General features: G+C 46.8%; 1 protein-coding gene across 1 annotated transcript in view; it reads right to left on the bottom strand.

Moving 5' to 3' along the window:
• The window catches only part of ICE1 (interactor of little elongation complex ELL subunit 1), a 740,954-nt gene that overhangs the window by 549,786 nt on the left and 169,953 nt on the right, over positions 1-21,215 (bottom strand). Inside the window, exon 11 of the mRNA XM_069613713.1 lies at positions 9,450-9,539. Coding sequence (XP_069469814.1) covers positions 9,450-9,539 — 90 coding nt within the window. The remainder of the gene's footprint in view (positions 1-9,449; positions 9,540-21,215) is intronic.

Genomic DNA, 21,215 nt, shown 5'->3' with positions numbered 1-21,215 from the left:
TCCGGCTGTAAGTAACGCACACAAACTGGTGTCCCTCTACGTGGTCCTACGGTTTCCTGCAGCTACTCTGAAGAAATTCAACCAGCTCCGAGATAGGTGTCCAGGTGGCTTACTTTTGGAGTTGATTGGTCCCACCAACTCAAAGGGAGAAGTCGTCCTTGCCGGGGCTTCTCTGTCGATAAGAACTTCGGAAGTAGGCACTGCAGCAGAGCCGGGCAAACCAACGGTCCAGGAGTTGCAGCAGGCGTCCTCTTCAAGCTCTTCTTCGGTTCCTTCGTCCAGTGGTCGATTCTGCATTCCAAGCCAAGATACACGCCTTTTATTCAGTTCTCTCCCATTCATTCCAGTCTAGCTGTCACTCACCCGCAGGGTGGCTGTCCTTGCCGGGCAGTCAACAAGCCAATCACCACAGAATGCATTTGGGTCTCCTAGGAGACTAAGCACAGGGATTTTGGGCACCTCCCTCACTTCCTGCCCACCCCAGACACTCAGGCGCCAGAGGCGGGTTTCAATCCTGAAGCCCGCCAAAGGCGAATGAACAAAGACCAAACCTTGTTTGCCGTGCAGAGAAAAACTCGAGAAGGACCTTTACAAAAAGAAATGGTGAAAAAAGAAGACCGGGACCGGTTTTAACAAAGGAGGCTCAGACGCCATCTTGAAAAACATGGCTCCCACGATTTAACATTATCGGAGCTGCGGACAGTTCGTGGTCGGGAAAAGTCATGGTAGTTTGTTGTAAAACCACTGACACCAGCCATTCTGAGAGGAAATGGTAGCATTTGACTGCTAGATGAGTAACTAGACACAGGGGATACTAGGTAACTCCTCCAGCACTCTATTGTAAGATAGGGTGTGCTTGGTCTAGGAATTTAAAAGACTAGTAAAGCTAATTTCACTTTACTCACTCTGGGAAACAGTAGTTTATCCCAGAGAAGGTAGTTAAACCTTGGGAAAGCCTGAAAGGCTTCCTGTGTCACTGCACTGAGGGTTGTGTGTCAATTGCAAAAGATTATGCCTATGGTGTTGGTTAGACTACATAAAGAAAACACAAGTGTAAAACACATATCAAAATACGAGAGGGGTAAAAAAGGGTCACACACTCCAGGAAAAAAAAAACCAAGTCCCCAAAATCCAGCAAACTGTAACAGAGTGCCGGGGGACAGGAACACCAGGAACGAGTGCATTGTATTTAAGCCAGACCCGAGCTCCAGGACGATCGTAAAGGCTCCCTCGAAGCAGGACTACCGAAGCCTGAACCACCTCAACAGAGTGCTGGACCCCAGAAGCAAAGGGGAGCCCAGAAGGTGTACAAGAACCGCAGTGGTGCTATTTGTGAGTAGCTGAAACTGCACAGTGCTGCTGATCTGGAGTGTGCCCATTGCTTCTGCAGACCTTCAAACCCTAGTGCAGGAGTCCCCAGAAGTCCTCCCTCTTGTCCCCACGACTGAGGCCCAGGAACAACAGGATCTGCAGGACTACAACAGGAACAGAAGCCAGCTGGACCTTTTTCTTCAGACTCAAGGTACTGTGTAACTAGGGGTACTTAGCTCTTGTGTGTAGCTTGCTTGCTCTAACCCGAGACTTGCATTGGCTGCCCTTTGCAGAGTTGCTTGGAGCTTTGCTTTTCACAAGCCTCCCAGCTTGTGGCCCAACAGTGATTCTTTTTACAACAAAACTCTTTAACATTGTGCAAAACTTTTGTGCCCTCTTCAAGGACTGCCTCAGCTCCCCTAGACTTTGCTCAATTGACATTGGCTGTCCTGGCTCCTGGCAGACTCTTCTTACCCTCGGACTTTGTGTTTATCTGTCCCTCCAAAAAGTCATACCTAGGTTACTTGTATAGCTGGGAAAGGGTTAACCTGCATTTCATTGCGGGATTGTAAAGTACTTACCTGTTTGGAGAAACTTGTTTACCTTTGTTTCCTTCCCTAAGCTATTCCTTTTTCCACAACCTCAGTATTGCATTAAGTGTTTAAATGATATATCAATGTCCACAGTGTCCTAGCAATTGAAGTCACCTCAGGGTGTAGGAAGTGTTGTGTGACATCCCAAAAGGGTATCTACTTAACTGAAACTGGGAGTGTATTTTTGAAGTGTATTTTATTGTTGCATATTGCCTTTTCGAAAGAAGGCTTATTTTAAAACCCTGAGTAGAAGTGTTATTTGAATACCTGTCACTGTGAATCTCTATATTGCAACTCTACAACGCACATTGACCCCTCTTTAGATACGCCTGGCTACTCAGTCACTCTACCAACTTGTGTGGTACAGGCCTATACCAAAGGGTGGTTTACCTATTTCCAAGAGGACAAGGCTGGTGTAATCTCCCACAGGTTTACTACATACAATCTTGCCTAACAGAACATCTCTTGGGCGATGGCCCAGTGCCACAAGTCATGCACCTCTCTGGAGAACGCTGGGGATCTGTTACCCCCTTGTTTCCTGATGTAGAACATTGTGGTGGTATTGTCTGTGAAGACCCTCACCACCTTGCCCTTGAGGGACAGAAGGAACGACTTGAGGGCCCAGAACACTACCCACAGCTCCAGGACATTGATGTGGCAATCCCTCTCCTCCTGTAGCCACTGGCCTCTGGCGTGGATATGTCTGGTGTGGGATCCTAGCCTTCCAGGGAAGCGCCCGTGGTGAACGTCTCCTGGTATGAGGGTGCTGGAAATTCTACCCCCCGGCGTTGTTGGAGCGCACGCTCCACCACCTTAACACTCGATGGAACTCCTCGTCGAGAACAATCTTGTCTGCAAAGCCTCCGGATACCTGGATCCACCGAGCATCCAGTCATTCCTGAAGGGGTTGCATCCGCATCCTGTAGAGTCAGATCAGGTAAATGCATGACAGCATAGAAACTTTTTATCGAAAAAGCACGAAAACTTAGAAAAGCTCTCAGACCAAAACATGAGGGCTCCCAACACTTGAACGTGCAGTAAAAATCTGATGTTGGTTGCCAGAGGAGGGGCTTAGGGAGAGGGCAGTCATTGGCTGGGGGAAGTATGACCCAGAGTTCAGTGATTGGTTTATAGGAGAAAGACAGTTTGTAAGTGAAAGTGAAACAATGTTTTCTTTTAACAAGGATTCCCAGCCTGACAGTGGGGAATATTCATGAGCATGTGAATCAATGCCAGACCCCATGCTGAAAAAATTGAAAATTCTCCCTAACACTCACACCCCATCTCACCCCAAACTAAGGTACAGGAGGATTTAATCTACTCCTGGATGAATTTCTTGATCCAGTCAGTCATGCTACCTGACCGATGCTCAATGGTGAAGTCACAGCCCTGAAGGCTAATCATCACCTGAGCAGTTTTTGATTATACCCCTTCATCTGCATTAACAACCTCAAGAGTTGGTGGTCAGTTTGAACATGGAAAGTAGATCCATGCAGGTATGGTCTAAACCTCAATGCCCACACAATGGCAAAGCACTCACGCTCAATGTTTGCCCACCTTGTTTATCCTTACATTTTCCACTAATAAAGCAGATTGCATGCTCCCTGCCATGCTCTTCCATTTGGCTCAAGACAGCTCCAAGTCCTGCATTCTATTAATCAGTCTGTACTCTAAAGATCAAAGTAAAATCTGGAGCTCTCAGCACTGGAGCTTTACAGAGGGCATCTTTGAGCCCCTGAAAGTCTTTATCACAACCTTCAATCTACTTCACCCTTTTCGGATATTTTGGAGAAGATCTGACATTCAGCAGAGAGGCTATGGACCCACAGTTCTCTATGAAATTCTGGTAGTAACCTGTGAGGCCAAAGAAGGCTCTCACATGGGTTTGAATAGTGGGGATGTCCCAGTTTTGTACAGCCCGTACTTGCTGGGTAAGGGCTTGATCTCACCACCTCCTACCTCATGCCCAAGGGAAACCACTTTACTCTGACCAACTTGACATTTGCTAGCCTTGATTGTCAGGTGGGTCTGTTGTATAGCCTGCAACACTTGTCCAAGGGGACAACAAGGTTCTTCTCAATAGGGGATGAATACTGCAACATCATCCAAGCATGCAATGCAGATGTCCTCTAGCCCTTTCAGAACATTTACCACCCTTTGAAAGTGGCATGGTCTTACACTGGTAGACGATTTTTTTTTCTTGGCCCGTCATGGATATTTGCCAATAGCCTGCCATCAAGTCAAATGTGCTGAGGAACTTGGCAGATCCAAGTTTGTCCACCAGCTCATATGTCCTAGGTAAAGGATGGGCATCGGTCTTGGTGACTGCATTCAAGGCCCTGTAGTCGTTGCAGAATATTCATGATTTGGTTCCTGCCTTTGGTACTAGTACAACTGTACTAGCCCATGGCCATGGAGTGTTCAATAACTCAAAAGGTCAAGCATTTTGTTGACCTGCTTGACGCAATTTCTCACTTAGTCTGGCATCCTGTAGCCCCTGCTTTTGACAGGGACACCGTCACCAGTATCAATATCATGCTGACCCTAAGGTGTCAAGTCTGGTGTCAGTGAGAACAGAGGGTGCAAACTGAGTTAACAAGGCTATACACTCATTGTGCTGCAGTATCCGGTTAGAAGAGGGTTAAACTCATTCTACAGACCCATCTGAAGAATCCCCCCCTCCCCCTTAGAAGATCAGGGAGAGGTTCACACTCCTCCTCTTGTTCTTCAGATGTTAGAAGCAAAGCTCCCATCTCTGCTCTGGAAACATAAGCTTTCAGGCGGTTGGTGTGGAAAACCTTTGGTGTTGCCCAAGTCCACCAAAAAATTGACCTTTCCAAACTTCCCTACAACCTTGAAGGGAACAGTCCGTTTATCCTACAAAACTCTGTTTTGTTGGGACCAGAACTAGAACTAGCTGGTCTTGAGTAACCTCCACGATGTTAGCTTTCTGGTCACGCCAATGCTTGACCAGGGTTTGACCAGTGTTAGGGAGAATTCTCAGAAATATGTTAATTCCCTTCTACCTTAGAGACCCCCAGCTCTTTTGCTGGATTTTAGAACTTTTTATCTCATGTCATTTTAATGTGATTTATTCTCTGTGTTTCTTTTGACTTTGGACTCTGACAAACTTCATTAGGCATCATCTTTACGCTGTGACACAGCACCTTCAGTGCAGTGGCACAGGCAAGTGTCCTAGATTTTCCAAAGGTTAAATACCTTCTCTTGGTGAAACTGCTGTTTCCAAGAGCAGTGAAGTGAAATTGACTTTACTTACGCTTGGTAACTTTCTAGACCCAGCACACACTATCTTACCATAGGGTGCTGGAGGGGTTACTTAGTTTCCCCTTTGTCTAGTTTCTCATGTAACAGTTTTATGTTACCCTTTCTACAATTAATGGCAGGTGGCAGTGGTTTACATTTTACTACCATTGTGTGTTTTTACCGCGAGCTGCGTCCGCAGTCACGGTAAGGCACCCATGGGTGCCCATTTCGTCAAAAAGGCCCTGTTCTTTTTTCGCCATTTCTTGTCAGAAAGGTCCTTCCTGAGATTTACTCTGCGTGCCAAACCAGGTTTGGTCCCTTTGTTCATTTTGTCTTTGGCAGGATTCACAAGTGAAGTCTGCCTCTGGATCCAGTATGTCTGGCAGGGGCAGGAAGTGAGGCAGGTTGCCGAAACTCCCTGTCCTTAATCCCCTTGGTTACAGGAATGCGCCCAAAGGTGACTGGCCGGCTGGCTGTCCTGCCAGGACAGCCACCCTCTTGTGCGATTTACAGCTAGCCTGGAATGAATGGGAGAAACCTGCATAAAAAGGCAAGGCTTTTTGGCTTGGAAGGCAGAGTCGACCACTGGACGAAGGAATCAGAAGAACTTGGAAGAGACGCCTGCTGCAACTTCTGGACGGTTGGTTTGCCCGGTGAAGCCCTGCTGCTGTGCTGAAGCTCTGAATTCGCCTAAACTAGAGAAGCCCTGCAAGGACGAATTCTCCCTTTGAGTTGGTGGGACCAATCAACTTCAAAGTAAGCCCGTCTGGACATTCCCTCGAAGCTGGTTGTATTTCCACTGCTGCTGGAACCTAAGTGCCAGGGAGAGGAACACCAGATTGTGTGCATTGCTTTTAAGTCGGACCCGAGCGCTAGGAAGATCCTCCGGACTATCCAGATGCAGGACTGACCAAGCCTGAGCCACCTCAACAGAGTGCTGGACCCCAAAAGCAAGGAAAGTCTGAAGTGGTATCTGAGAACCGCAGTGTTGCCATTTGTTAGGCAAAGTTTGAATGCAGTACCTTCTGGGAACACCACAAGCAACTAGGACTACAGGTATAGGCAACCCAACCTTTGGTATAAGCTTGTACTACACAGTTTTGGTAGCGTGTTCAGCAGCCAGGCTGATCTCAAGAGGGGAAATGTGAGCAGTAGTGGAGTTGCACAAAGATTCACAGTTACAGGTATTCAAATAAACTTACACTCAAGGTTTCTTGCATAACAATTATTTATCAGTCAGTTGTAAAGCCTTCTTTAGAAGGGAGCAATATACTAGTAACACACAAACACTTAAATACTGTACACTGAGTTTCTGAATCAGACAAGACCCTTTTGGGATGGCACACAGACACAACCTATACCCACAGGTGACTTCAGTAACAAGGGTCCTGGGGACATTAATATCTTACTGTTGGCATTCAGAATACTCTTAAAAGTTGGTAAAAGGCAAAGGTTATAGGACACAAGAGATCATCAATGTTCTTAAGCAGGGCAAATACTTTTTGATTGCAAAAGAAGAGTCATTTAATTCAGTAGGCTAAGCCAAAGTCAATGGGCAAAAGTCTTTGTATAGGATGCAGCACTTCAGGTAAGTAAATGGAAAAGTCTTCGCACAAGTTCTTAGAATTCTTTGATAAAAGGAAGAATCAAATGTAGGGCCACAAGCTTATTAGACTTGTGAGTTGCAGAAGAGACAAGCACTTTCACAGTAAGAGGTAAGTTCTTAGACTTGTTTTACAGTACCTTGATAAAGAAGAAAAGATGCAGCTGATTACCTCTGTTCCTGTGCAGCCCTGCAGATCTCACTGTTCCTGGGCCTCAGTCGTGTAAATGCCCACCACGGTAGTAAAAATGAAATCACTGCCACCAGCCACTCAGTGAGGAAAGGGTAACATAAAAATGTTATCTGAGAAGCTAGACAAAGGGGACACTAGTTAACCCCTCCAGCACCCTATTGTAAGACAGTGTGTGCTGGGTCTAGAAAGCTAGAAATGCAAGTAAAGTCAATTTCATTTTACTGCTCTGGGAAACAATTCATCCCAGAGAAGGTACTTAAACCTTGGGAAATCTTGAGACTTCCCTGTGTCACTGCACTAAAGGTGCTGTGTGACACAATGTAAAAGATGCCTAGGAGTTTGTCAAGACTCCACCAGAGTAAAACAAAATAAATAAATAAATTAAAAAAGAAATCACATTAAAATACACGAGAGTGTGGGAAGTTGCTTGGGGTCTCTAAGGTAGAGGGAATTGGCACATTTCTGAGACTTCTCCCCATCCTCATTTATCCAGCAGCCCACCCAATCAGCACTCATGCTACTTTCAAACTTTGGGGTGTAGCTATCCCTTTAGAACAGCCAGCCTCCCAGTTGGAAATGGCTGCAGGTAGGCATGGCAGAAGACAAAGCGCTACAGAATTTCGGACTCCTCCCTCGTTTCTTGTCCTCACACTCTAGAGCCTCAGCAGGCTACGCAAAGGTTTCCCGCCAAAGACAAAAATCAAACCAGGACCTCCCTCTCCCAGGTCAGCAGAAGAGGGACCAAGAAATGACAATCACACCAAAAATATCACACCAAAAATGTCGAAAAGATAATACAGCCACCATTGTTAGAGGAATGGTAACCCTTCTGTGCATTACTGCTGCTGGGTTAACAGCCTGCAAGTAAAAATCCCACACAAGTCGGTAGAACACGTCCACTGCCACCAGCCATATAGGTATACTTGTCATTGTAACAAAAATGTTACAGGAGCCGTGAGAAAGGGGATACCATGTAAGGTGGTGTGTGCTGATCTCGCAAGATAAAAAGAAGGATAAAAAAGTATACCTTAACCGGTCCCATAAGGAAAATAAAAGAAAATACAAAGGGTATCCCAAAGGCTACCAGCAACACTGCACAAAAGGTGCAGTGTGTTGCAAAAGGAAATCACAGATGCCCTAGACAATTGGAGGCAAACAGGACTCCAATGCAAAAGTATAAAAATAGATACATAAAGTTCCCACAAACGGAGGAAAAGAAGGAGTGGAGAAAATAATTCCCACTCATTCAGAAGGAGGACCAAACAATCCAGGAAAAAAGTGCTGGGGGTGTCACTGGTAAAGGGAATTTGGCATATAAATAACTTGTACAGCGCTTCATACCGTAAAGTAAGTCCAGCTCACAGGACTGAGGAGCAGGGAGGAAATAGTTTAGGCAGCAAGTCAACAATGTAAACACCAGTGTGCCCAAAGATCAGCAATGAAGAGTCAGCCAGCCAGCCCTGAAGAGAATGTGACAGCAGTACCTGGGCTTCTGAGACAAGAGCATGCCTTATTAGCAGTTCTGGCTAGTAGGATTAGACCTTGAAATAAACCAAGTTAAAGACTTGGTCTTGGACACAAGAAGCTCCCTGGGGTTTTCCCTCATCAAAAGAAGCAGGTCTAGTAACAAACATTTGCAGGACGAATTGTACTAAGATCAAAATGACTCAGTGAATTGCCTGTTCAAATAAAGATGCAATCCCATGGGGCTTTAGTGTCTCTCTCTGCCTCTAAGCTGTAAATCCTGATTTGTTTTTCCAGTGCAGCAGAGCTAAAAAGAGGGCTACCATAAGTGTCTTTTAAAAGACTGGAAGAAGACATTTGCAAAGTATGCCATCAGGTCAGTGGTGATCGACGCAAAAACAGAGCAGCCCAGCATCTGACAACTGTAAATGGCATGAATGGCATCAGTTAAAACAGATTGCAATTGGTGTAGGTGGGATCCAGAAGTCTGTATATGCTGTGTGCTCCGGTTCAGGGACTCATAGCATGCAGGGACCAAACAATGGAGAAAAAGGAATGCTGTGCATTAAGTGGGCGGGGGGGGGGGGATACATGGCCAACCCTGTGGCCTTTATTAAACAAGCAGAACCATGTACAAAAACAATTATTTTTGAACGGAATCAATTATAATTATTGATTCTGGTCGAGCAATGTTATGTGTTATGGTAGTGTATCCTTTGGCCAGAATATCACATCAGTCTGGAGAAAGAGGCGCTGAACGTATAGGCCTGAAGGATGAACTCAGTATTGAACAGGAAATTGAGAAAGCATCCGTAGCTGAATAGAGAAATGTGTGGAGTTTTAAGAAGGCACTTAAAATGCAACTTAATGTCAGCCCCTTTTGGTAAAAGGCTATTACACAGATACACCCCCGCCCTCTTCTAGGTGCTTATGGCATTTGATTAATGCTGGTAAGGCAATATATACAAGAGTGCAAGCGACAGTACAAATTAAAACAAAAAAAACTTTAATATTTGCTCACCAAGCATGGATTGTACATCTTTATTTTTCTGTTCCTGGGTTGCAGAATCAAAGCACACCCAGAGCTCCTCCAACAAACGTTTTATTTTTCCTGTGAAAAAAAGCAAATATTTTAAGTAATACATTCTAACACATGAACTAACATTTCTATTTTTAGGTGACTTAATGCCTTATTGTAATGGTAGTTTTGTCAGTGAAATGAAAGTAGTTACATAAGGTAATAAAAGGTGCAAGGAATTTGTTGGGGAGATTTATTTCGCAGCCCTCCAATGAGGGGTGTGAAACCATCTATCCTAAAATTAAAAGATTCAAATAAACAGATAGACGAAATTCACTTAAAGATAGCTGTTCGGGAGAATTACATTTTTGGGTTTCTGAAGTCTCTTTATGCTTCACTCGCTGTTAGGACAGTTTTTATAAAGCCTTACTAAGGGGCCACATGAAACCATGTCTGAGGAAATACAGAAGCTCCACTCTTAGTAAAAGTCTGCACCACCTGAGAATGTTGGTAGCATTGACAGAGTAGGGTTAGGGACATTTTGGAGGCAAGACTTTAGAAGGCTATCCCAATGGTTTGTAGATTCCTTCTCCCCCCAAACTCTTAGTATCAGTCTGTAATACTCAGTGACCTTGGTAGAGTGACAGAGCAGTCAGGCTTATCTTAACAGGAAGATGTGCGCTGTAGGTAGGTACACTGAAGTTAGCTAATAATGCAAATCAAAGAAACATGCTTATATAAATATATAGATGTATTATATTTACATTAGTCACTGTTAATACTTAACACAATCAACCAACACACAGGTATACTTTACAATACTTTCAAAAAGCCACTTCTTAGTTGGTAATTGCTGGTACGCCTACAATTGTTAAATGAGTTTCAGGTCTACCGTACTATCGGTAATACCACACACCCACAAAGTAATACATTAATTGCATTTAGTCAGCATACACAAATAAAATTGTGATTTTTGGAAAGGAAAACAGTTGGTTAGTGTTGTCCTAGTAGAGCTTCAGGTTCTAGAGCAGAGGTGTAAAAAAAATATTTATTTTTTAAATGGAGGAAAGGGGTAGGGGCAGGACAGGGGCAGGACAAGGGCAGGGGCGGCTCACATGAGCTGATTGGAGCATAAAACTGCCCTAGGCACCAATGAAAAAGTGTCCCACAGTTGCAGATGGATATTCATTCCTTCAGTCACACACTGTGAACCGTGCCCTAAGGGGGTGTTTTTGGTAAAATGTAAGCATACTGTGATATGTAAAAAATATTCACCAACAATGGTCAAAACTACTAGGTGCATAGTGAAGTAACTCAAAGTGGCCCATATTGGCCAAGAAAGTGGCCCATTTTTACTGTCCCACAGTAGCATTTCCTATTTTTGGTACGGGAATGCCCCATTGCCGTATAGGCAAGTTCGAGCCTGGCGCCTCCTCCATAATGGGCGAAGGGGCGTCCACCCAGTGGCCCCCTCCATTATGGAGGAGCCGAGGAGCCAGCCCAGTGAAACACTGAGCACTCCCTCAGCTGCTTTTTCCAGCTGAGGGAGTGCTCCAGGGCTGGCTGAACTTCAAAGAGAAGCACCGTTTCCCTTTGACATTTCAGTTTAGTTCCCCAGCCGCACATGCTCACTGAGCCAAGCAAGGGTGGGGGCGTTTTGCTTCACCAGCCTTGCATAATTTATTGGAAATGCTGGCTGGGGCACTGCATGTCTGTATGTGCAAAAGGGAGCTTGGGCACCTCCTCGCCCATACGGACAGAGCAACCTGTAGTGGGGCGTTTCAGCACCCAAGCGCAGGCCCCTGCAGAAGGTAAGTTTATGTTACTTTATTTTTTACTTAAATGTGGATGGGTGCGAGTGCGAGTGATGGGTGCGAGTGCGAGTGATGGGTGCGAGTGCGAGTGAAGGGTGCGAGTGCGAGTGAAGGGTGCGAGTGCGAGTGAAGGGTGCGAGTGCGAGTGATGGGTGCGAGTGCGAGTGATGGGTGCGAGTGCGAGTGATGGGTGCGAGTGCGAGTGATGGGTGCGAGTGCGAGTGAAGGGTGCGAGTGCGAGTGATGGGTGCGAGTGCGAGTGATGGGTGCGAGTGCGAGTGATGGGTGCGAGTGCGAGTGATGGGTGCGAGTGCGAGTGATGGGTGCGAGTGCGAGTGATGGGTGCGAGTGCGAGTGATGGGTGCGAGTGCGAGTGATGGGTGCGAGTGCGAGTGATGGGTGCGAGTGCGAGTGATGGGTGCGAGTGCGAGTGATGGGTGCGAGTGCGAGTGATGGGTGCGAGTGCGAGTGATGGGTGCGAGTGCGAGTGATGGGTGCGAGTGCGAGTGATGGGTGCGAGTGCGAGTGATGGGTGCGAGTGCGAGTGATGGGTGCGAGTGCGAGTGATGGGTGCGAGTGCGAGTGATGGGTGCGAGTGCGAGTGATGGGTGCGAGTGCGAGTGATGGGTGCGAGTGCGAGTGATGGGTGCGAGTGCGAGTGATGGGTGCGAGTGCGAGTGATGGGTGCGAGTGCGAGTGATGGGTGCGAGTGCGAGTGATGGGTGCGAGTGCGAGTGATGGGTGCGAGTGCGAGTGATGGGTGCGAGTGCGAGTGATGGGTGCGAGTGCGAGTGATGGGTGCGAGTGCGAGTGATGGGTGCGAGTGCGAGTGATGGGTGCGAGTGCGAGTGATGGGTGCGAGTGATGAGTGCGAGTGATGGGTGCGAGTGCGAGTGATGGGTGCGAGTGTGAGTGATGGGTGCGAGTGTGTGAGTGTGTGAGAGTGTGAGAGTGTGTGTGAGAGTGTGTGTGAGAGTGTGTGTGCGTGCGCGCGCGCTTGTCTGTTGAACTGATTTTGGCGAGTGGGGGAAGGAGAGATGTACAACAAAAGCATTTTAAAAATGCCTTTGTTGCACAATTCCCTACCCACTGTCAGGCTTCCATATAGTGGTACACACCTTAAAGACCCATTTAGGTTTTCATTTAAATGTACACGACAAACACTTTAATTGTAGTTACAGGAGGGGTGACCAGTAGCATGATCTAGTTAGAGTATGGAAGTGTGACCAGTAGGATGAGTATGAAAGTGGATTTAAATGCTGGAGGTTATTGATTGGGATTATGAAATGTTTCCTTAACATGGCCTTCAGGAAGCCTTTGTTCCCCCAGGGAAAGATGGAGGTTCAGCTCTGCAGCAGTGATTGGAGGAACCTGGTTGTGAGGTGTTATGCAGAATTGCATGCAGTACCCTCTGGGAACACCACATAAAATTAGGACTACAGGTGTAAGCAAAACCAACCTTTAGTATTAGTCTGTACTACACAGTTTTTTGGTAGCGAGCTCAGCAGCCTGGCTTATCTCAAGAGGGAATGCGAGCAGTAAAAGATGTTACACAGTGGTCTTACAATCACAGTGGTTCAAGTAGACACTTACACTCAAGGTTTACTGGTAACACACTTAATTTATTACACAGTCATTTAGAAAACATTCACTAGAAGGAGGCAACTTAATATCATACACAAACACTTCAGTACCAAACCAATACTTTTCTGAGTAGATTAGGGTCCCCTGAAATAGGAACAAAATGGCATTTCAGTCACTTTAAATAGGAGTACAAAGGCACAAGTTATTAAAAAAGATCAAATACTTTCTTAGGCAGTGCAAATAGTTTCAGTTCACTAGAGGACTCGATTCAGTTCAATAGGCCTAGCCCAAAGTCAATGGTCTAGTGTCTTGGATAGGAAAGAGCAGTTCTTGTAGTAAACGGTAAAGTCATTGCCAAAGTTCTCAGAAGTAGTTTGTACGAAAAAAGAATCATATGTTGGGTCACAAGCTAATTAGGCCTGCAAGTTGGGAAAGTTTCACAAACTTTTAAAGCGAGAAGTAAGTATTCTCAATCGGGTAGGCACAGTACCTTAATATGAAGAAAAGACGCACCTGAAGACGTTGGTTCCTGGCAGTTCCAGCAGAACTCACTGTTCCTGAGCCTCAGTCGTGGGGACAAGAGGGAGGACGTCAGGAGACTCCTGCACTGCACAGGGACTGGTCAAACAAGCTGGCAAATGGAAGATCTTCGGTTTGAGTAGCTGTAGTCAAGCATACAAGCTGGTGTCCTTTCCCCTGATTAAACCCAACCTGCTCCGAGAATGGCATCCAGGTAGCCTACGAGTTGATTGGTCCCACCAACTCAAAGGAAGAAGTTGTCCTTGAAGGGGCTTCTCCGTCGAGATGAACTTGGCAATTCGGACGTGCAGCAGGGCTTCACCGGGCAAACCAAAAGTCCAGGAGTTGCAGCAGCCGTCCTCTTCCAGCTCGTCTTCAGTTCTTTCGTTCCAGTGGTCGACTTTGCCTTCCAAGCCAAGAGACTCACCTTTTAAACAGTTTTCTCCCTTTCATTCCAGCCTAGCTGTCACTCACCCAGCACAGGGAGTTTCGGGCACCTCCCTCACTTCCTGCCCACCCCAGACACTCAGGCGCAATAGGCGGTCTCCAGTCCAAATGGACCAAACCTAGTTTGGCGCGCAGAGAAAAACTCTAGGAGGACCTTTCCAAAAATAAACGGCGAAAAAAGAAGACCGGGACCTGTTTAAATATAGGCGCTTAAGGCACCATCTTGAAAAACATGGCTCCCGCGATTTTTAGCTGCCGGTGTTCGCGGTCGGGGAAAAATCATGGTAGTTCGTTGTAAAACCACTGCCACCAGCCATTTCGATAGGAAAGGGTGGCATTTGACTGCTACACGAGTTTCTAGATACAGGGGATACTAGGTAACCCCTCCAGCACTCTATAGGAAGAAGCTGTGTGCTGGGTCTAGGAATTTAAAAGACTAGTCAAGTCAATGTAACCTTACATTCTTTGGGAAACAGTGGTTTATCCCAGAGAAGGTATTTAAATTTTTGAAAGTCTAAAAGACATCCCTGTGTCACTGCACTGAGAGGGCTGTGTGACACACAAAAAAGATGATGCCTATGGAGTTGTCTAAAATGCAATAACCAAAAGAAATAAACACAGAAAACAAACAGAATTAAACAGTTCAAAGCCCCAAAGTCTAGCAAAAGAGCTGGAGGGCTCTAAGGTAGAGGGAATTAGCACATTTATGAGAATTCTCCCTAACATGAGGTAGTTTGGAATTCCACTAGGAGTTCTAAACTGCCTTTCATTCTAGTTTCCTAAGGGGCAGGTCACAGTTTCCATAGTCCCGTAAAATAAGTTAAATAGGTAACTACTACACCTCCCCAAGAACACCAAGAATACCATCCAGCCAGATGATGTGTCAAGAAGATTACAGCAGCTACTGAAGCAGATGTTTACTGAAGAATTTGAAACAGATAAAGCAGGCTAAGTGCAATCCATGCAGGTTATAGAATATGATGTTAAAAGTCTGAAGTAAATGAAAAAGGTTTTCTTTTGAACTCTTTTCTAAAGTGAATTGCATGGGGCACGTTCCGGACTGTAAATAAATTGATGTTTAAAAGTTAAAAGCAGTAGCAGTTTGCTGGCGATGCTATGCACGCAGAGAAAGTAACCTTTGTGTCCGGATCGCGTTAACTTTCACTAACTGACAGAGGTCTGCGTCGGTAGCGCGAGGAGTACTAATCCTTAGTTAATCCTGTTGCCTCCCAGGCTCTTTGCACTGCCCTTGCCTCTCACTTTATTTCTAAAACCCAGGACATCCTGTCCACCATCCCCTCCTCTCCTCTCCTCGTTGAACCTCCCTCAGCCACCCCCCCCACCCTCCTTCTCAGCCTTTCCTTTTTTCTCCAACAAGGAGGTTGCTAGACAAGTCCGATCTATGAAAGCCTCGTCAAAACAGGACCATCCCTGTTCCTCCAAAACCATCAAGGATCACATTGACACCCTCGCTTCGGCCCTTGTCGATTTCTGCAACCACTCCTTTGCCTCAGGATCCTTCTCCTCCCCTCTAAAACACTCCCTTGTGTATCCTTGTCTGAAGAAACCCACAGCTGATCCTTCTTGTCCTGCCAACTATCGCCCAATTTCCATTACTCTCTTTCTGGGCAAACTCCTTGAAAAGCTGGCCATCTCCCAGCTTAACCTTCATTCTGATTCTGTTGGTTGTCTCCACTACCAACAGTCTGGCTTCAGAGCTGCCAGAAGCATGGAAACTGCTCTCCTGAACATCCGTGAAGACCTGCTCTCCAACCGTGACTCTAGCATTCCCTCTGTCCTCACCCTACTCGATCTCTCTTCTGCCTTGGACACGGTCAACCATACCATCCTGCTCAACCATCTCCGTGATAACCTGGGTATCACTGATCAGACTCTGGCCTGGCCAACCTCTTTCCTCTCTGATCGACCCTCCTAGGTCATACTGGGGTCCTTCCTATCATCCATCTCCCTCTCTACCTGTGGTGTTCCCCAGGGGTCTAACCTCTCCCCCTGGCTTTTCAACCAATACCCGACAACTCTCGCCCGCTGCATTGCCATTTTCTGCTCAAGTTTCCAATGTTATGTGGACAACACAACTCATTTTCAGGCTGCCCTCTGCCACCTCCTCTCCCTCTCTCATCTCCGACTGCCTTACTGCCATTCAAGATTGGTGTTCCGCCAATGATTTTTGTCTGAACGCCAGCAAGACTGAGATCCTCCTCATCGGCACACCTTCTCCATCCTTTCCCCTCACTCTCTGGCTGGCCTCCGTTGGCCCACCTCTTACACCCACCTACAAGGCTAAGAATCTCGGGGTCATCTTTTATTCCACACTCTCCTTCTCCGCCCACATCTATGATGTCTAAAAAAAAAAATAACAAAAAAAAAACACAAACTTCCTACTGCACCTCCTCCGAGGTCCTCTACCCTTCCTCTCCTTCCCCCCCAGAAGCTCACTGTCTGCCAAGCACTGATTCTCTCTAGGTTGGACTATTATAACAGCCTCTTTCTAAACTTACCTGCCTTTACCCTCCGCCCACTGCAACTAATCCAGAACAGAACTGCGAGACTTGTCCTTGGCCTCAAGCCCTGGGATCGTATCTCTCCAGCTCTGAAATCTCTCCATTGGCTCCCAGTGGATGCAAGGATTAAATTCAAAACCCTCTGCGTTGTACACAAGGCCTTCTGGGCCCTGGGTCCAAAATACCTTCAGCTATCCCTCCGCAAATAACTCCCCTCCCGAGCTCTTCGCTCCTCTACCTCTACCTCCCTCAGGGTCAGTCATTTGTCAAAGAAACAAGCTGGGGGTAGATCTCTGTCTTCGGCTAGTGCCTCCCTCTGGAACAGCCTCCCTGCCACTCTAAAACTTGAGGATAACAATCATCGGTTCTGCAAACACCTCAAGACCTTCCTCTTTGCTTCTGCCTTCGCCCACCCTCTCCCCTGCTGATCTGTTCTCTTCTGGCACCGTGCACCTGGCCACCCTCTGTCCGCGGGGCCCAGGAACCTGCTCACCCTGCCACCCTCCTGCACTGCCTCCAGGCAACCCCTTGCACTGGGGTCTGTATCTGTACCCATACAGTCCCCCCTCCCCCTTTTTTCTTCCTGCACTTATCAGACCTACCCTGCCTGCTGCCTTAAACCCAGCACTTGCTGGCTGCACTACCATGGTTTGTTGCCTTTATTATTTATTTTTCCATTATTATTTATCGGTCTATCCTTTGCTCCGCACTTTCCACTTCTCCTCTCCCATGCACTTGCGCGTTCTCAGTCACTGGGCCTAGTAACATTGTTGTTTTGTTCTCCCCTGTCCCCTCCGTTGCTGCGCTCTGAAACACTTAGTGTACGAGCGCGATAGAGATAAAATATCAATCAATGTGATCTTAATATTATTAACTAAGTGTGCCTTCGTTCGCGTCATACGCGTACCACAAAGGACTTCATAGAGTAAAGAACGTTATGACATTGCATGCGTGCCGCGAGCACGTCGTAGTACAACTGCGCCGCAATTCACATCAGCTGTTCAACAGCTGTTCCAGTTACGCGGCGAGAGACAGCTAAATAGTTTACCCGGTGTTCATCTTTTCTCAGAAATTAACGCAGAAAAAGTTCTACGCGCGCCAGTGTGAAAAGCACTTCTTCAGATCTGAAGGAACACATAGTACGCAAGGCAAGTTTAGTTTCCGTGCGTAGTACACACGTTTCGTTTGGAATTTCAAGTTTCCAATTCAAAAAAGCTGAAAGTAGGCGCACGGTTTCCCTCATAAAAGACACTGAAAGACTTCAAAAAGAGACCGCGTGTGCCACACAGTCATGAGCAAACTCAATTTTTGTAATTGAAGAAATTGAGTTCCTGCAGACTGGGAAGGTGTCAATTGCCAAAGTTCAAGTGCAGAAAAGGACTGATTATTCCTCAGTAAAAGCTATTGATTACCTTTAGTTTAATGGAAGAAATCACAGAGAAGTTAAAGGAAATCCCAGACCTTCATGAAAAAACAGTGACAATATAAAGTGTAGCCTATCAGCAAGGAAGCATAGGCAGTAGGTATTTTAAGGAATTGGGTGTCAAAAACAGTTTTAGTTCATTTAGAGTAAGAGATAGCGCAAATTGTAACTTGTTATTACCTTTTAGATCAGCACAGAACCATCCATCCGAGTTCAAGAAGGAGAAGGTGGCATAAGGTGCAAGAAAAGAGCTGCGTTTTTTATTTTCTCCAATTACCCTTTTCCCCTTGGGTTTGCCAGCTTGGTACTCAGACTGTTGGGCAGGCAGACGTGGGGGGTCTGGAGGGCCAGCATCACTCCTGCAGGAAGTTTCAAGCTTGACCTGACAGAATGAAAGGCCCACGTACTTAATCCTGCCTGAGTGAGGATGGAACCAGAGTCGGGTTTGGGTGCGTTAGGGAAAATGTTGATGGAGATTAAGGAGGATTTAATGGTGGCTAGAAGTGAGACCTTAACTTTGGGAGTTAAAATAGAGGAATTGAGTCGTTTGGTACATAGGTGTGAGGTCCCAGGTCCATCTAAAGTTAGTAAAGCAATAGACCGGGAACCACCATTTTTGTATCCGGAGCATAGCGTAAGGTGGCAGACGCCAGAGTTAGAAGAGAGTAAAAGTATACATTTAATTCCAGGAATCTCCTTGGTTTCCACTGCCTTCGCACCTCCAGAAAGGTTTGGTGGTGATTGTAAGAAACTAAAGACTTTCTTAATGCAGTGTGAATTACACTTTGTGCAGACCAGAGGGGCTTTTCCCACTGAAACCGCTAAGGTGACATTTCTTATAAAGATGAGGTGCAGATAAAGACGACGAACTTGACGACTTTCCTGGTGGCTGCCGAGACCACTCTCTCCGGCGACGGTTGATACTGTTGGTGCAGACTCTGGCACCCGGTACTTTTTTTCAAGCCCGTCTCCCTTCGCTGGGGCTGAGGAGGAGTTCCTCAGCAGCGCCAGCCCCTCATCTGAGAAGTCATCCAGGAGCTTTACCGACAGGATAGTCTTCCTCTTCACCTCCCTGCATTGGTACAGGAAGCCCTCCTCCAGGGTGAGCTGGAAAAGGTCAGACGCCAGGGGCTATCATTGAATCAAAGGATCCCACTTTGTCTGGAGGAGAAGTTCTTGGCCGCGGTGATTCAGGATCTTGCATTCCTGCGTCGTCTGCATCCGTTGTCACCCCCTGGGGGGAGGGGGGGGGGGGGGCCAGGACAGCGACGGTTGGAATGGAGGTGTAGGATGTAGTCTCCTCTTCTTCGCCGGTGGTTGCCCTGGTGTCAACAGGGTTACCAGTGGGGCCGCTGTCGGCAACTTCCTCTGAATCTCTGACACCAGCATGTGGAGGGTCAAGTGGATATCCTGCAATATTTCTCTAGGAGGCACCGGGGGGACAGGGTCGCTGGACCCAGCGGCCATGTCGTCATCCCAGTCGATGGTGTGCTCGTCGACACCGCCTCTGGTGGGCATCTTCCCGACATTCCGATCGTCGTCACCACCGTGGATGGTGTGGGAGCAAAGTATCTCCTCCTCATCGGACAAAGAAATGTCTGTACCCTGGAGTTCAGGTTCTCAGGGGTTGGTCGTGGGCTAACGTCCGGCATCCTCCAGAGTCTTTTCTAGTGGCTTGGACGAATCCACCCGCCTGGGAGGAAGAGCTACTCTGACCGCCAACAGGGCACCCTGGAATGGGTCTGCCCCTTTTGCCTTCGAAAGGGAGGTCACCACTAACTAGATTGAGGATGACGATCTGGCTTTGATCACCTGGGCCTTCACAGACAGGTTGGACACCTTGTCCTGCTTGGCCTTCTCGTTCACGGGCATTTTGGACACCTTGCCCTGCTTGGCCTTCGGCCGGTGTCTCCCGCAGCTTCCCCGGGGTAGCGGACTTCCTCTTGGACGAAGAGCTGGAGCTCAATGCTGACAGACGAATGCGCCCTCACCGCCGCCAGACCTGCTTGCGCGGCGACCCCGACGGAAGCGGACTTGGAGTGCTTGGCCTTGTTTTGGGCCCCCACGGATGAAGCACCCTCAAAAGGACTTAGAAGCCTGCTCAGGTTTGCTGGATTCGGTAGAGGCATGCCCCTGTGAATCACCTGGGGAAGAGGCCCTTGTCTTGAGCCACGCCGCCAACCGTACTTGTCGATTACTCATTGTGCACTTGAAGCCACGGCAGATCTCACAATCGTCTTCTTTATGGTAGACAATACAGGCACTTGGAATGATTGTCGTCCTTGAAAACATTCCGCAAACCGCAGCTGGTGCACAGCTTGAAGAGGGAAGCTACGTCCTTCTACTCTGACATGATCCGGAGCAGTATAGCCCTGAAGATCTTCTGGAAGGCTTCCAAGAATAACACTTGATAATCAGAAGGATAAGTGATGGAGCACACGGGCTCAATTGAACCGAAAACAGATTTCCTACCAAAAAACGCGGAAAAAACGCAGAAAGCTCAAAGAGTGAAACGCAAGCACTCAACACTTGAACAGGTGGTAAAAATCTAAAGATGGATGGCTGAGGAGGGGCTTAGGTAGAGGGCAGTCATTGGCTGGAGGCAGTATGGCCCAGAGCTCAGTAAATGGTTTATAGGAGAAAGGCAGTTTAGAAACTAAACAAACTGTTTTTTCTTTTACCGAAGATGCCCAGCCTGACTAACAGGAATATTCATGAGCATGTGAATCCATGCCAGACCCCATGTCGGAGAACAGTTATACTCAAGGTAAGTAACACCTATATACTTTGTAAGGAGCTACCAGCAACTTAAAGGTCAAGCATGACCTAGGCAGACTTATTATGGACAGGCTAACAGCAAGTCAGGGGAAGCAAGACCCAATTGGGGACACTCATACAATGATCTTAACAGGAATAATAAAGTGTAACCAAAATCATTACTTTTGGCGAAGAGGCACAACCAATTCACAGGTGAGTAACTTAACCTTCTATATATACTTTTCAGAATAGTGCAACACACATTCAAGGTAAGTAGGAACTTCTGTAACTGTGCACTCTCAGAGTTACAGTTACTGTTAGGACCGTTTTTCTGAAGTCCAACTAAGGGCTTAGTAAAACCATTCAACTGAGGCAGTACAAGACTCCACTCTTACTATAAGGCTGTACCACCTGAGTACATGGTAGCGCAGAAAGAGCAGCCAGACTCATTTTAAGAGGGAAACAGGGCTGTAGAATCAGTACAAATGAAATTGTAATACAAATGGTATAAAGAAGTCCTGAAAAACTTTGTATTGTAAAAATAAAGGATTTATTTAAATACAGGTAGGCCCAGATAAATCTAGGGGTAAATAAGCACCAACACATTATATGAAATCACAACACAACACTATATTTGAAGGTGCACAGACCCAAGTATAAACCTTTTCGGAACACCCGACAGTATTTCTAGGGAAGTCAAAAC

The sequence above is a fragment of the Ambystoma mexicanum genome, chromosome 5p (genome assembly GCF_040938575.1).
Source record: "Ambystoma mexicanum isolate Mex_15411 chromosome 5p, UKY_AmexF1_1, whole genome shotgun sequence".
In the NCBI taxonomy this organism is placed as follows: Eukaryota; Metazoa; Chordata; class Amphibia; order Caudata; family Ambystomatidae; genus Ambystoma; species Ambystoma mexicanum.
This window is presented reverse-complemented; position numbering and strand designations above follow the sequence as displayed.